At 44.4% G+C, this 16,446-nt stretch overlaps 6 protein-coding genes across 7 annotated transcripts in view; all 6 read right to left on the bottom strand.

The window, feature by feature from the left end:
- The window catches only part of Ugt1a3 (UDP glycosyltransferase 1 family, polypeptide A3), a 28,205-nt gene extending 18,496 nt beyond the window's left edge, over nt 1-9,709 (bottom strand). The window contains 1 exon segment of the mRNA NM_201424.2: nt 8,852-9,709. Within this exon segment, the coding sequence (NP_958827.1) occupies nt 8,852-9,709 (858 nt within the window).
- Nucleotides 1-16,446, bottom strand: part of Ugt1a9 (UDP glucuronosyltransferase family 1 member A9) — a 111,259-nt gene that overhangs the window by 18,496 nt on the left and 76,317 nt on the right.
- Ugt1a8 (UDP glucuronosyltransferase family 1 member A8) overlaps nt 1-16,446 on the bottom strand; it is an 81,245-nt gene that overhangs the window by 18,496 nt on the left and 46,303 nt on the right.
- Nucleotides 1-16,446, bottom strand: part of Ugt1a7c (UDP glucuronosyltransferase 1 family, polypeptide A7C) — a 68,804-nt gene that overhangs the window by 18,496 nt on the left and 33,862 nt on the right.
- Nucleotides 1-16,446, bottom strand: part of Ugt1a6a (UDP glucuronosyltransferase family 1 member A6a) — a 61,316-nt gene that overhangs the window by 18,496 nt on the left and 26,374 nt on the right.
- Ugt1a5 (UDP glucuronosyltransferase family 1 member A5) overlaps nt 1-16,446 on the bottom strand; it is a 46,272-nt gene that overhangs the window by 18,496 nt on the left and 11,330 nt on the right.

Raw genomic sequence — 16,446 nt, 5'->3', positions numbered from 1 at the left:
TGATGGCCAGGCTGAGGCTTTCCTCTGGAGAGAAGCTACCCTCTGAAGATCCAGACTGGGAACAGCCCCAGCAGATATTGATATGCAAGATGCCTCCCGTGTGCCACTGCTGCCCTGTACAATCTGCCTCTGCATTTCACCCTTTCATGGAGGGTGGGTAGGCACTTAGAAAAGTGTTCTGCACTTTCTCTTCCAAAGGCCTCTTTGTCCCTCACCCACCTCGTCTTGCATGTTTTATCTCAAGGCAAACCCTGTCATTTCCCTTCTGTGCCTGTCTATGCAGAATTACCCAGGTGTAGGCTGTAGCCTTTCCTGTCCATGCCATGCCCATAAAAGGAAGAGGACAGAGGGAGCAGGTGGCTGAGAACTCAATCTGAACCTGTGCTTGCTGCTTTAGGCGCTGCTGCCAGCCTGAATACGGACGGACACTCCCAGCACTACCTCTAGTAGAAGAGGCAGGCGTTGCTTCCCAGACTCGCTGTGCAGCTCCCGTGTACCTGTGCTGGTGAAAATCGAACTAAGGCAACGTTGGTGGTTTCCCTCGATGTGAGGGCGGGAAGTGGGCTCACAGGCCTAAAGCATATAAGAGCCAGATACCAAGTCTGAGCAGTGTTTCTACATATAAACTAGGTCAAAGGACTGCTGCTAGTTCTGCTGACCATGTGCCACGAGTGTAGCATGTAGCATAATGAGAAGCATGAAGAGGCACATGGCAAAGACTGCCCTTCACGTTCTTGTTTTCCATTCTACTTCTAAGTGTTCATATGTGCACAGTGCTTTGGGTATTTACGATGACCGATGCCTAGGCAAGCCACTACTTCCTGGAGCTAGGAAATGATGTTTACTGCGGCGCTGTGATCCTTGAATTTGCTCTGGGCTGGAAGTGTGCACGTCCAGGTAAACACATGAATCCTTTCATACCATTCTTAAGTAACTTTGAAATAATTTAATTGTACACAGATGCTGCCGATATCTGAATAGTTGACCATGCATCCAATCTTGGCTAGAAGTTAAACCTTGCCTTTTTAAAAGTAGTGAAACCTGGCAAAATTAGAATTCTTAGTTTTTATCGCACTTGTATCGAGTCATAACTTACTAGATGGCTTAAGTCCGCATTAATCTCGGCATGGTTATGTTACCAGAACCACACTTTCTCTGATGGTCGAGGGCAAACTATTTAAGTGCATATCTTAAGATTTTGAGGTTGGTTGGTGGGATGTCAGGAATGACCTTAGCTGCAACTTGGTTCTGTATTTACGGCAGGACTTGTTGATAGGAAGAACTGTTTCACTAAGGCTATGTAAACCTCTCCGTTTCCACAAAGGGGCCACTGATTAAAGCCTGACAAAAGGCAGCTTTCACACTGAGCAGTTTAAAATAAAATGGGAAACAAGAATATTGGGGCTAGAAATGCTATACAACTGAACAAGCCAATTATATGAGCACAGTTTGTGTCTGATATAGAAGCTTTTATGACATGGTGGCCTTGAGAAAGTCCAGCACAAAATACTGCTGCTCCATGGTTATTGGTACGGACTGAGTAAGATTAGAAAGAAGCAGAACAGATGGGAGGGATCAAAGCACAAGGAATTCTTAAACCTTGATAGAGAGTTCACAAACTGGGATATAAAAGTGGCTTTGGATACTGTTCAGTGCCCTTAAAGTCTGAAATAAATGCAATAACATGTGCACGCGCGTGCGCGCGCACACATACACACACATGCACACACACATGCATACACATGCACACACACATATATACATGCAAACACACACACGCACACACACAGTCTTTGCATTTCACCTTTCAAGCAGGGTCCAGATAAATCCTATGCAGTTTCTCCTCTAAAATTAGCTCCCTGCTTTCATTTCCTGTGTGCACTTCCTATACCTGCCATGTCTCTGCATGTTTTACCTCATGTCAAATTCCACCATTTCCCTTTTATGGCCATCTCTGCTGAGTTACCTGAGGCCCGGCACTGGCCACTCCTGTCCATACTATATCCATAAAAGGAAGAGGATAGAGGGAACAGGTCTACTGAGAGGTCAGAACCTGAAATCTGTGGTTACTGTTTCAGCTATTGCTCTCAGCATTAGAAAGAACATTCCCCAAAACACATCAAGTGGAAGAGGAAGACACTTCCTGGAGGAGGGACCCCACTCCTGCCCAGGCTCAGTACTCACCTCCTGCGTACACATGATTTGGAGGACGCTATGGAAGACAACAGCAGGGTAATGTTGATGCCTCACCCCCACTGTGAGTGTCTGCTCTGTGCTGGGAGCCCCAAAACATGCGGGAGCCAGATACCAAGTCTTAAGAAACGGTATGTATGTAAACTAGGTCTAGTGGGTACCATCAGCTCTGCTCACAAAGAGACAAAGTAGCTAGAATCATGACGAAGCATGCAGCAAAGATTGGACTTGAGAGATCGTCTTGAAAACTTTTGAAACAGCACCTCTGCTTGCGGAGCCATCTCACCAGATATGACACTAGCTGGGATTCCACTCGTGGTTTAAAATGTTTTGAAGATATGTATGCTATGTCACACCTATGAAAGCCAACAGTCACACAAGCTTTACGTGGGCAGCCTGTGTTCTGGAACTTTCCTTCTAGGAGGCCATAGTAATGGAGCCATCTTACTAGGCTGTGAACCCTGCCCTACTTTAATCATCTTATCTCCATGCTCCCTGACATTCATCCTGTCACTGTGTGCCCCAGTGCCCTCCTTCTGTTAATCATTACAGAGTACGTCCATGTTCAGCCGTGATTACCGTCCTACCCACTTCTGCCTCTACTCTAATCATCTCTCTGCTAGTAAGACTCGGGTGACCCGGGGCTGTTCTCTAGTGAACCTCAGAGTTCACCTGCTTCTCCTATATCCAGACCAAGGTTCTGCACACGCACTTGAGTTTGTCACTTCTTCGTCAGCCATTGAGCTCTGAGAGGAGCCTGACAGTCGAGAATGGCCCCTGAGGGCTCATATATTTGAGTGTTTGCTCCCTAGTGGTGGAACTGTTTTGGGAGGGATTCGGGGGTATGACCTTATTGGAGGATGTGTCACTGAAAGTGGGATTTGAGGTTTCAAATGCCCATGCCAAACTCTCTCTCTCTCTCTCTCTCTCTCTCTCTCTCTTTCTCTCTCCCTCCCTCCCCTCCCTCTTCTCTCTTCCCCTCTTCTCTCCTCTCTCTGCCTCCTCTCTTTGAAAAAGATATATACTCCCAGCTACTGCCCCAGTGCCAAGCCTGCCTGTCTGCCTGCTGCCATGAGCTCAGAGTTCAGAGCTCACACTGTTAAACGCCACCCCCCCCCAAATTAAGTGATTTTAAAAAATAAGTTGCCCTGGTTATGACATCTCTTCATAGCAATAGAAAAGTAACCAAAACAGTTGGTGCCTTCTGCGCCCTCTCTAGAGGTGATGTACTCAGAAACACTTCCAGGACTCTTCTCATCGCAAGTTGCTCCAGTCCATCACAGAGCACTACTAAGTCATCTCTGAGAAATGAAGAGGTTGCTGGATCTCCAGATGGGTGCATTTCCTGTACTGTGATATAACTGTAATGACCAGGGACAAAGTATTGCAAATGTCTGGCCGATGTCAAATTTCTGTTCTAGATGCTGAGGGCTGCACGCTTCTGCACTCCTTTAAAGGACCTGGGTGTACACTAATCTGGGTCTTCACTGCCTCCTGTGGATCCTGATCAGGTTCCATTTGGCAGCTTTGATAGCTCAAAATTCTTACAAGGCTGGATTCTCCACAATATCATGGGCCATGATCTTTGTGGGGTGCTGTGCTCGGTTGTCAATTTGGCAAAGCAAACTTAAGATGCAGCTGGGGGCAGGACTGCAGCTGTGGGGACTGTGTACATGCCCCTGCCTTGGGGAATTGCTCCTCTCACCAAGTGCTAGGCAGTCACTGCCACCTCCTGCCTCTACATGCCCTGGGGCTCCACTCTCTACCTGGTGAGCTCCTGAGTTCCCCCACATTTCACCACCCCGCACATGGGTCACTCTGCCCGTGGCTGTTCAACTTGAGAGGTCTCTGTGCAGCAAGTAGTCTGTAACTGGCCTCCGATGTGCTGCTACCACACTGTAGCCTTTGCACCTCTCATACACGGCAGGAGTTCAGATTAATCCTATGCAATTTCTCCCCAGCCCCAGCCCCAAATTAGCTCCCTGCTTTCTTTTCCTGAATCTGCTTCCTACACCTGCCACGTCCCTGCAAGCTTCACCTCATGTCAAATTCCACCTCTTCCCTTCTATGGCCATCTATGCTGAGTTACCTGAGGCCAGGCAGCAGCCACTCCTGTCCAAGCCATGCCCATAAAAGGAAAAGATTGGAGGGAGCAGGACACAGCTCAGTCTCTCTGCATCTGCCCAGCTTCAGAAAAATCTCACTTCTACAAAGACAGTGCCCAGACAAGGAAGCAGTGTTGGGGGAGTCACTGCTGGGCCTCAGGCCCAGTCCAGATCCTCAGTAGTGCCTTGCATTTCCCTCAGTGACCACTACAACCCTGAAATGTCAACTGTAGATATCCTGAAGAATTAGATGTAAAGGTCCCTGGAGAAGTCAGGAGAGAATGAACAGATGCAAAGGAGATTATTTAGAAAACTCGCCCTACCCAGAATACTGTAGATAAATTATGGTTCCAATACAAACCTGAGAGAGTGTCTTCCTGCTGGCACAGTTTATGCCCCCAATGAAGACCACCTTGCACATGATAGGCCTGGGGTGGTTGAACAGGAAGTCCCCTAGGAACAGCCATACCATACCAATGCTTGGGTGAGAGCCTCCACCGAGGACTTATCTCTCTGGAAAAGCTCAGAGGTGAGGTTCTCAAAAGGAATGAAAATACATGACGTGGGCTTCAAGGTCAGAGGGCACAACATGTTCTTTTTTTTTTTTTTTTTTTTTTTTTTTTTTTTTTGGTTCTTTTTTTTCGGAGCTGGGGACCGAACCCAGGGCCTTGCGCTTCCTAGGCAAGCGCTCTACCACTGAGCTAAGTCCCCAACCCGGCACAACATGTTCTTAACCTTTTTCAGGAAGCTCCTGCCGTCAGAAAGCCTTGCCTGTAGCCTCAGAATATACTGAGGTGGAGGGGGATTAAACAGTCTGTGGCTTCAAAGTCCATTTCACAGGATGCAGAAAATGGAGTAAAAAAACACAGCAGGTACACCCAGGAACATTGCAAATGGAAAAAAACAAAAACAGACAAACAGGGTCTGTCTACACCAAACCAAAGGTGTCAGGCCAGTCTCATTGTGCAGCCAACACACACAAGTCCTCCTAGGGAATGTTGACACATTGTTTCATATTTGTTATTTTTAAAGGTACCCATACTGCATTCCAAAGAAAGATACAAATTAACCTAGAAAATGATATCTACTCTTCCTCGGAATGTCATGGGTTTTCAAGGAGACGTGTCTTCTCTGATGTAGAGTCAGGTCAGAAGCAAGGACCACTGTCTCTCGTGGCCTTGGAAGGGTGCTCCCTCACAGTGGTGGTCCTGCTCAGCCACTGACTGCCCTCTATGAGGACTATGAGAACCTTCCCCAGGATCGGGCACAGACCAGGAGCAGCAACCTGATTCCCAAAGCCATGTCCAGGGAAGCCCAGAGGAGAGGACCTTCCCTGCTAGCCTTTGCCTGTATTCCTCCACTTAGGAACAAAGAAAGAATATTTACACAAAGCCTGGGATATTGTTTGACGTGAAAAGTTTTTTAATTTAGATATGTTCACTACTTGGAGACTCTATGAGGCCAAAATAGCCTTGGAGAGTGAGGGAATAACAGTGAGTACTGAGAGAGAGAGCAGGAATCTATGAGCAACAAACTCAAGACAGTCCTGGAGCATGATGATGAATAAGTGAGGGAAGAGAATGCGCCTATGTTGCTGCTCTTACCAGGTACAAGGCAAAGCAGAGGAGTGAAAGAAAAGAGAGTGAAGAAGTCCTCTCCTTTGATGTACACAGACACATCTGGAGCCAGGACCACAGTCTGGTGACCTCGAGTGTGGAGCTCCCTCACAATGGTCCTTATGCTCAGCCAGTGGCCTGCCCTCCGTGGAAAACACCAGAAACTTCCCTCTCTGAGCCCAGGGCAGGGCACAGAGCAGGAAAATACACAGAGCACAGCCCTGAGAGCCCTCTCAGCAACCCATGGATTCCCATGGCCATGTCCAGAGGAGCCAAGAGCAGAGGATTTTCCTTGCCTGTCTCTGTCTCCAAGGAGTTTCTCTATCTTATATCACCACCAAGTGACTTTGTACTATGGCATGTCATTGGTAGGTGCAATGCTCACCTTCAATTGAATCATTGCATAATTAATCCATGTCTGGCCTTCAGTAATGTCCTAACCTTCTGGCTCTATTCAGAGAAAACAGACCTCATCATTTGTCCACTAGAAAGACTCCTGTCATCTGCTGTTGCTCTCTGATGAACCTCACAGACTACCCTTCTCCTCCTCCGATTTCCACAATAACCATCTGCGCAATCCTTTTCTGTCTATCATATGTCAGCAGGATGCCATTGAGCAGTGCCTGATGACTGGGCACCCGTTGTAACCTCTCCATTAAGCACGACATACTTGGTAGCTCTCTCAGCATTCTCTCGAAGCACTCACTGAGTTATAAAACAGAGAGCATTGATAAGGCAGCTTAGACCAGCAAAGAGGTTGCTTGCTCTCCGTGACCAGAAAGCACACTAGGGATGAAAGGATTTTTCTGGCGTCCCCTTCCTGATCACAGCCCATCACTGGAGGAAGTCAGGACAGGAACTCAAGCAAGGATGGAGCCTGGAGGCAGGAGCTGACGCAGAGGCCATGGAGGGTGCTGCTTACTGGTTTACCTCTATGGCTTACTTATCTTGCTTTGTTATACAATCTAAGGCTACCAACCCAGGAATATCCCCACCCACCGTGGGCTGGGCCCTCCTCATTGATCACTAATTAAGAAAATGCCTTACAGCTGGATCTCATGGAGGCATTTCCTTTCTCTGAGGACTGTAGCTTGTGTCAAGCTGACACACAAGACCAGCCAGTACAGGAACCTTGCATAGGAGAGGCAACCTGTTCTTGCCTCTGGAGATTTGTCTCAGGTGTGCTAAGCAGTTTTTGTTTTTGTTTTTTTACAGTTTTCTAATCTACTGCATGTTTATGTTCCTGTCCTGTGTACTCAGACAGGACCTAGATAGAGATCTTCATTCAGAAGCAACTCAAGCACTAGGCATATGAGCCTGTGTATGGTGCTTCCACTGTGCCACCGATGTCCAGTGCTTAGGATCTTATATATCCCTTTAGTATCAAGAAAGCTCCAGGGAAAAAAGATTCCAGTCTTCTCTCTTCACAAGCCATTGCTCTGGTTTTTTTCTCTGGGTTGTCCTTGTGTCTCTAGCACTTCTCTATATGGTTATGGGTCTTCAGTCTCTGACATCTATATGCAGTGAAAATCTAGTATATCTTTTCTATGGAAACCCACAGAACAACTCTAAGTTCTGGCTTCCTCTCCTATATATAATGGTCATAAAATTAAAGACATGGATGAAGCAGTTGAAAAACTCATATTTAGTAATTCATTGTCTTGGAGGATCAAAATGTGTGTCTCTGAAGGCTGAAGGCTACAATTTTACTCCAACCCCTTAAGGTTCCATGTTGGTCAGGGACATACTATGCTAGTATTTGGCCCTAACCGAGTCCCAAATCTATGATGGATTTTTGGCAGTGAGAAGAAGCTTTTACATAAGACCTCATGAACCTCCCCACTGTCATTAAGAAGGCGTAAATATCAGATCCTAAGGCCAAAGTGTACCAATGAGTACCATGTAATAGATAGAAAGAATAAGGACTGAGTGATGTGTTGAAGAAGCACACAGGATCTGTAGATCCCTCAGTCAGAGGCCAGTCAGGGAGGGTTAGGGTTGCTGTGCATGGAAGTCAGAATAAAACTTTGAGACTGCGCCTTTCATTTATTCCCTAGACAGGAACTTCCAGATTGAGGAATTCACTAACCTGAATACATGTTGTTTAGTGATAAGATAAAAGCTATATGTTTTATCTATAAGTAATAGATAAAATACTACTAACCTCAGTTCACCACTGAAAGTGCCACATACACATACAGGGGAAACCATTAAAATGCAAATAGGACTTAAGCAAGTACCAGCACTAGACATTCGCTTGGGGTCTCGGCAGATTCAGACACAGGTTTTGATACACAAAACAGGAAAATGTGAAACTCGAGTGTGCCCCAGAGCATTCACAAACAGTGACCATGAACAATCACGTGACCACGGGGTACTTGAAATGTGGCTTGTTCCAAGGCGGGCAGCCTATAAAAGGAAAAGAACCATGAGACTGCTTCCACTTTGACTGAGCGACCAGGTCTCTGGTGAGCACACACCGCCCCTTCCCACAGGACATCACTGAAGACTATCAAGTCAACAACTGCCACTTGCTAGGTCCTCTGTCTGAGAAAAACACTCCTTGTGATGGGTCCTCTTTCAGCTCGGCTTCTCTGGTCCTCCCCCGATTCAGGAAATCTCATCTCCAGGAAGACATCGTCTGCTGGTGGGTAGACTCAGTAGAGTGCCAGCATCCACCTCTCCTCAGCAGAGGCCCTGAGTACTGCTTCCCAGTCCTCAGTGACCACTGACAACCCGAAGCAGCAACTCTGAACGCCATAAGAATTTAACTCACCACAGTCAAATACCAAAGAAAGGAAGAAAGGAAGAAAGAAACCCCCAAAAAAGTGAGTAACTGAGCAATTCAGAGTACTTTTAGTTTTGTTTGTTTTTTGTTTCGTTTGTTTTTAACACAATCTTGCTGGAAACTCATTTGAACAAAGACTAAATACAGACCTGAGACAGTGGCTTCCTGTTGGCACAGTTTATGCCCCCAATGAAGACCATGTTGGGCATGAAGGGCCTGGGGTAGTGGAACACAAAGTCCTTTCTCAACAGCCATACAGAGGCATGTCTGAGGATCTCTACCACGGACACCTCCCTCTGCAAAAGGTCTGACGCAAGTCTCGCCAGAGAGCCATAATTAACATGGCATAAATACATCCATGGCACAGGATAAAGCATATTCTTCACTCTGTCTAGGAAGCTCATGTGGTCAGAATTCAATGTTAGTAACCTGGGAATATAAGAAGAAGGGTTTGGACTGTTTGTTGCTTCAAATTCCAGTTCACAGAGCATGGATTGCAGAAAAAACACAGCAGGAACACGCAGGTACATGGCCAGCACTGCCCCACAGGGGAAAAAGGGATCTGTTAAAACCACATCGAAGGAGCTGGAGTTCAGGCTCTGGATCAGAGCTGTGTTATGCAGCAGACCCCTGCAAGATCTCACATAGAATGTTGATACGTTATTTACAGCTGCCATTCTCTGTAGAACTAACTTCAGAGAAAATTCAGTTTCGAAAAAATTTTGAAGGTGGCCCAGCAAGTGGTGCCTGTACTCTTCCTTGGTGTATGGAACAGGGTAGGTTTGGAGGGTGAAGAAGTCCTCTTCTTTGATGTGCACAGTCACCTCTGGAGCCAGGACCACAGCCTGGTGACCTCGGGCGTGGAGCTCCCTCACGACATCCCTCATGCTCAGCCAGTGGCTGCCCTCCATGGGAAACACCAGCACCTTTCCACCTTCAGCCCAGGGCGGGGCACACAGCAGGAGCAGCAGTCCTGAGAGTTTCTGCAGGAACCCTTGGATTCCCATGGCTGATGCTGGAGAAGTCCGCAGCAGTCTAATGTGCTTACATGTTTATGTCATTTAAGTTATTTCCTATCTTCTTATTCCCAAGTCCACACCTGACACAGTACCCTCCTTAAGTTAATCATTGCCAAAGAAACCCACGCCAGGCCTGGCCTTAACTTTTTGCCTCGATACCAAAGAACAACTTTTCTTATCAGCTCTTTAGTAACAAACCCCTGTGATTTGCTACTGCCCCCTAGAGACCGTCAGAGTTCATTTCATAAGGCAAACAGTGTAAGACAGAGATTAATCCCAGCACAGTAATGGGGGGCTTCAGTAGCCCACACTCACCATTATACAGGTCAGCATACCCAGAAAAAATAAATACAAAAAGATATCACCTAGATGGCATCAGAGGTCAAATGGATGAAATAGACATTTGCAAAACATTGCATCCAAACACAGAAGGCACAATGTTCTCAGTAGTCCCTGGAACCTTCATGTAATAGGACACCAAGCAAGTCCTAATTTCTGTAGGAAAACTGAAGTGATTTTTGGTATCCTACCCAACCACAATGGATAAAACAAGTAATCAACAGCAAGAGAAACAAGAGAACACATGCAGAATCATTGAGACTGAACAACACAGCACTGAATGATTACTAAGTCACTGGGAAAACCAATAAGGAAAATTAAAAATTCCTAGAATGTAACGGAAAAGGAGACACACTGCCAAAACCAATGGGACACAAGGAAAGCAGCCCTAAAAGGGATGTTTATACCTACAAGTGTATAGCTACCCTAAAAAAAAAATTAAAGAGCTCCCAGTTACACAATGGGTACACTTAGTGTATTTGAAAATGGAAATAAACCAAGACACAAATTAGTACATGGTAAGAGAGAATTAAGTTCAGAGCAGAAATAAATGAAAAATAATTTTTAAAAATTACAATAAATGAAACAAAAACTTTGTTCTTTGAAAAAAAATACAATAAGCAAATCCTGAGTCAAACTAACCAAAGAAAAGGAAGACCTAATTAATGAAATTAGAGAGAAAAGGGAAGCCATGAGTGATTATCGGGTTTAACTTCTAAGCCTATACTGTACCACGTTAGGAAATCTAAAAGCAGTAGAACCTCTAGAGGGAGACAACCCATCAAGAGTAAACCAAAACGAGAGAAACAACTTAAACAGATCCGCAGTTAGCAGCAAGACTGAAGTAGGATTAAAACTCTCCCAACAAAAAATAAACCAGGACCCAGCTGGATTCTACCAGCCTTTCAAAGAAAAATAAACACTGTACTTCTCCAACTATTCCCTAAATCAGAAAGGGAAGGGACACTATCAGTCTTTTCAGAAAATCAGTATTACTCTGATACAAAACCAGATAAAGACATGACTACAGCCACAAAAAGGAAATTAAAGGCCAAGCTTGCCTATTAACATAGACATAAATGTTATCTATAAAATACTTGCAAGTTTAGTCAAGAATACATCAAAAGGGTCATCCACCATCGTCACACCAGCTTCAGTCCAGTGTGCAAATTTGGATTGACCTAGGGCAATCAATAAAATAAATACAGTATATCACATAAGTAGACTCAAGGATAAAAAAAAAAATCACATGAACACCTCAACAGATACCAGAAAGGTTTGGGGGAACTGTACCATCCTTTCCCAACAAAGGCCCCAAAGAAACTAGGAACAGGAGGAACTCATGTCAACACAATAAAGGTTTTGTATCACGGCGAACAAAGGTGCCTTCCTTTCCCATTCCTATTCAATATAGTATTCGAAGTCTGGCTAGAGCATCAAGACAAGAGATGGAAATAGAGTAGATGACATAGGAGAGGAAGAAGTCAAAGCATCGTTATTTGCAGATGATATCGTTCTGTATATGAGAGACGACAAAGGCTCCTCCAGAAAACTGTTAAATATAATAAACATTTTCATCAAAACGGTAGGATATAAACTAACATACAAAATTGGTTTCCTTCATATATATTAGTAGCAAATATTCTAAGAAAGGAATCAAGGAAACAATCTCATTAACAATTACCTCACAAAGTATCTCAGTAAACTTAATGCAGGTGAAGGACCCCTATGGGGAGCATCTTCAAGTACAGGGGCAGGGGAAACTGAAGAAGACACTAGGAAATGGGAAGATCTCTCATGCTCATAAATTAAAGGAGTTAATATTGTTAAATTGGCCTTTTCAGCAAAAGCCATATTCAGTGCAACTCCCATCAATTTATTGTGTCATTGTCATCGTCGTCATCGCTGCCTTCCTCCTCCTCCTCCTCCTCCTCTTCTTCTTCCTCCTCCTCCTCCTTTTCCTCCTCCCCCTCCTCTTCCTCCTCTTCCCCTCTTCCTCTTCTTCCTCCTCTTCCTCCTCCTTTTTCTTCATCATCCTCCTTTTTCCTCCTTCTCCTTCTCTCCTCCTCCTTCTTCTTCTTCTTCTCCTCCTCCTCCTCCTCCTTCTTCTATTTCTTCTTTTTCTCCTTCTTTTTCTTTTACAGAAATAGAAAAAAAATCTCAAAACTCCTGTGGAAGCACAAAGATCTTTGCTGGGGGTAATCTTTCATACATTGTGTGGAGGCTGTCTCTGTTTATTCAATTGTTGATTGCTCTACCAGGAGAGAGCTGAGTACTGTCCAGATCTTGCTATTGTTATTTCTATGGCTGATCACTGGCCTTCTATTTTGTAAACTTTCCTCCTTCATGACTCACCTATTGGATGCAATTGAGAAATGATGGAGTATAGGTGAGCAGGAAGAGGAAGGCAGAAATTCCAGGAAGAGACAGGGACTCTGGGAGAAGAACGGGGAAGTGGGGATTCACCAGCAGGCATGGAGAGGAGCAGATGTACTGAGCTGAGCAGAGAGGTACAGAGCTAGCCACAAAAAGGACCGTTGGCTAGTTAGTCACCTTAAGGTTAGATAGCTGGCTGGAAGACTGTCCTAGCTAAAAGGCCTAAGCATTAAAATATTAAAAGACTTTATGTCATTATTTATGTGGCTGGTGGGTCTGAGGAAGTCCCTCTATAGATCCTGAACAGCCGAGCCATGAGCAAAAGGAAGGACGCTAGAGGTATCATCACACCTAGTTTTAAATTATACTAAAGGATCATAGCAATCAAAACAGCATGGCACAAACACACAGTCAGATACATAGGTAATGTAATGGATCAGAGGACCCAGAAATAAACACAAGTCTGCAGCTACCTACAGCTTAACAGAGTTGTCTCCAAAGGACGTCGGAGAAAATGGGGCTTTTTTTAAACCCAATAAGTCTGGGAAAATTGGACTTGGACATCTAGAAAAATGAAGCTAGATCTATATCTCTCACCCTGCACAAAAATAAATTGAATGGATCAAAGATCTTACTGTTACATCAGGAAATTTGGAATTACTATAGGGCTCCCACATTGCAAGAAAAAAAATCCCCAAAATTGACAACTGGGGTCTTACAAAACTGAAGCTCTGAAGAGAAACCGAAATAATTGTCAGAGCAAGAGGCAGCCAACAAAATGGAAAATAGTCTTCACCAACAACACATTGCTCAGGAGATGATATCCAGGGAACAGAAGGAATTATACAACATAAACACCAGAGAAGTCTAAGTCATCCAATGACTCAAAGGGCTGATGAAGTGTACCTTCCTTACAGCATCTCAGTCAGAATGGCCATCATCGAGACATCAAAAGACAAATAATAATAATAATAATAATAATAATAATAATAATAAAATAAAAAATAAAAAAATGTTGAAGACAATGCAGGGACAGAGAAAGTCTATTCAGTGATGATGAGATGTAAGCATGTGTGGCCATGTTTACAGAAATTAGCATGAGGTTCCTCAAAAATCTAAAAATTGGCCAAGTATATGCCTGAAGGAGCAGCATTCGGGGTGCCAAGGCAAGGGCTTCCTCTGTAAGTTCAAAGCCAATGGGTCTGCATATTGAAGTGCTGTCTAAAAACAAAACAAAGGCATGAAGTAGAATTAACATAGAATTAACATGTGCTCTGAGGTAACTTATCCCAGGGATGCTTGCGGGTACTTGCCTATTGCTGTAGCAGCTACTGTAGAAAGGAATCAGACCAGACAACATGCTTACAGCAGGTAAAGAGCTAAGCAGATAAAGAAAATGTGGCACATATGCACAAAAAGCTTTTATTCAGACACAAAGAAAGGTAAATCATGATATTTGTAGGAAATTGATGAAATCATAAATCATTATGCTAAGGAAAATAAGCCAAACTCAGAACATAAATCTCTCTTTCTCTGATATGTAAAAACCAGAGTTAGAACTCTCTCTCTCTCTCTCTCTCTCTCTCTCTCTCTCTCTCTCTCTCTCTCTCTTTCTCTCTGCCTGTCTTTCTCTCACAGTTGTGTTTTTGTATATATATGTATGCACGTGTGTGTGTGTGTGTGTGTGTGTGTGTGTGTGTGTGTGTGTCTTGTTAGGTTTTACCGTTGTGAACAGACACCATGATCAAGGCAAGTCTTATAAAGGACAACATATATTTGGGGCTGGCTTACAGGTTCACAGGTTCAGACCATTATCATCAAGGTAGGATCATGGCAGCATCTAGGCAGGCATGGTGCAGGCAGAGTTGAGAGTTCTACATCTTTATCTGAGGGCAGGTAGTGGAAGACTGACTTCTAGGCAGCTACAGTGAGGGTCTTAAGTCCATGCCCACAGTGACATACTCCAAAAAGACCATACCTCCTAATAGTGCCACTCCCTGGGCCAAGCATATACAAACCACACAGTCAGTGTATATATGTGTATGTGTATATGTGTATGTATGTATGTATGTATGTATGTTTGTATGTATGTATGTATGTAAGACACAAAACCAAAATGAGGATTATGAGACAGGAGAAAGATCTTAAAGGAGGTAGGAGATGGAGTAGATCATTGCATGTATGAAATACAACAGCAGAAGTGGAGAACTAACTTGGGGAAGAAAGAAGACCAGTTGGAGCAGGAAAGCAGCTAGTAGGGAGGTTTGGGGGAAGGGAAAACAAGAAAGAATAAAACATAACGATGAATATACTGGAAGATGGCAGCAAGTAATGGTTTGGATGAGAATAATCCCATAGACCCATATATTTGAATAGATGGTCCCTAGTTGGTGGAACTTTTTGGAAAGGATTAGGAGGTGTGGCCTTATTAGAGTAGGTGTGTCACTAGGGGGGGCTGTCATTTTTCCTTATAGTTATTGTCTCCATGTAAGCTCTCAGCTACTGTTTCAGTACCATGCCTGCCTGACTGCTGGCACGCTCCCCTTTGTTACGATTCTAACTCTAATCCTCTGGACTCTCACACAATTAAATGTTCTCTCTTTGTTAGTTTCCTTGGTCATGGTATTTTGTCACACCAATAAAAAGGTAGCTAAGACACAGAGTGAAACAAATTTCTTTCTGTGTTAACCTAAAAGTTAATTCCAAGAAAAACAAACAGAAATAAAAAAGAAAGTTTCTTAAGAATTATGCAGATTTATAACTGGTTTTAACTTACAAAAATAAAAAAAAATGAACTGTATGGTTGTGTCCATGGGACATTAACAAACATGAACCATGAAGTGACCACAAGACTACAAGGCAAGCAAAATGTAGCTGGTGTGATGTGAGACAGTCTGGAGAATGGAAAGGCTCTCCTTCTATCTCTTTTCACTTGAGAACTGAGACTAGATACTTGGCGTGAACAGTCAGCTCACGACTCAGTAAGTCTGATCCTGCAGGAGCTCTCATTCCCAGGAAGACCTGTCACACTTCTGTCCTCAAACTTGCAGTTACCTCCACATCTGAGCCGACAGAAAAAAATACATCCAACTGCTTACTTTTCTAGTAATTTCTAATCCTGCTTCCCCCCTATGCTTTCTCAATAAGTGTACATCCATCTTCTCTTCTCCCGTCTCCCTTAAGCCCTTTCAGGGTGTCCTCAGTCTCCACCAGTTTGTGTGACCATGGACCAGATTGTTGTTGATGCCATCAGGAACCTATGCCCTCTGCTTAGGAAAGAGAATGTTTGCAGAAGGTTGGAAGGTTGTTTCGTGGAAAATGTTTGGACTTTTGGTTTTATATATATTTGAATTTAGGGAACTTCAATACTTTGGGAGTTTAGGAAATCAAAACAGTCGTAAAGAGTGACGGTGTAACAGTAACTGCAAAAGAGAGCAGGAATCTATGGGCAACACACTCACGACAGTGCAGGAGCATGACGATGAATAAATGAGGGAAGAGAACACACCTTGTGTTGCTGCATTTACCTCGTACAAGGCAAAGCAGAGGAGACAGTGAGGGGAAGAGCTGTCCATAGAGACTGGAGAAAAGGAAGCCAGGGAGGACCCCTGCACTTAAGGACCATCAGGTCAAACTGTTTGGAACCCTCCCAGCTTTGGTTGAGGCCCAGGCTCACTTCAGGCTCACTGCCTGCTGGAGACTAAGGAATCCCCCACCCTGGAGCCAACAAGTGAGCTCCAGAACATCTGAGGGCCAGCTTGGCTTCTCTGGTCCTGCCCAGGTTCTGCTCAGGTCCTGAACAGGTTCAGGAGATACTGTCTGTCTGGTGGACACGCTCCACGGAGTTCCACTGCTGCTCTTGGTTCAGTTAGAGGCCCTAATTTCTGCCTCCTGGGATTCTTGCTAGACACTAAGATCCTGACATGCCAACTGTGGATGCCTTGAAGGTTTGATTCATCAAAGTTCCTGGAAAGATTCGCGGTAAATGAGTAACTCATAACCAGACATGG

The sequence above is a fragment of the Rattus norvegicus genome, chromosome 9, assembly GCF_021556685.1.
Source record: "Rattus norvegicus strain SHRSP/BbbUtx chromosome 9, alternate assembly SHRSP_T2T, whole genome shotgun sequence".
Taxonomy (NCBI): domain Eukaryota; kingdom Metazoa; phylum Chordata; class Mammalia; order Rodentia; family Muridae; genus Rattus; species Rattus norvegicus.
Note: the sequence above shows the minus strand (reverse complement) of the source record. Positions and strands in the feature narration are given on the sequence as shown.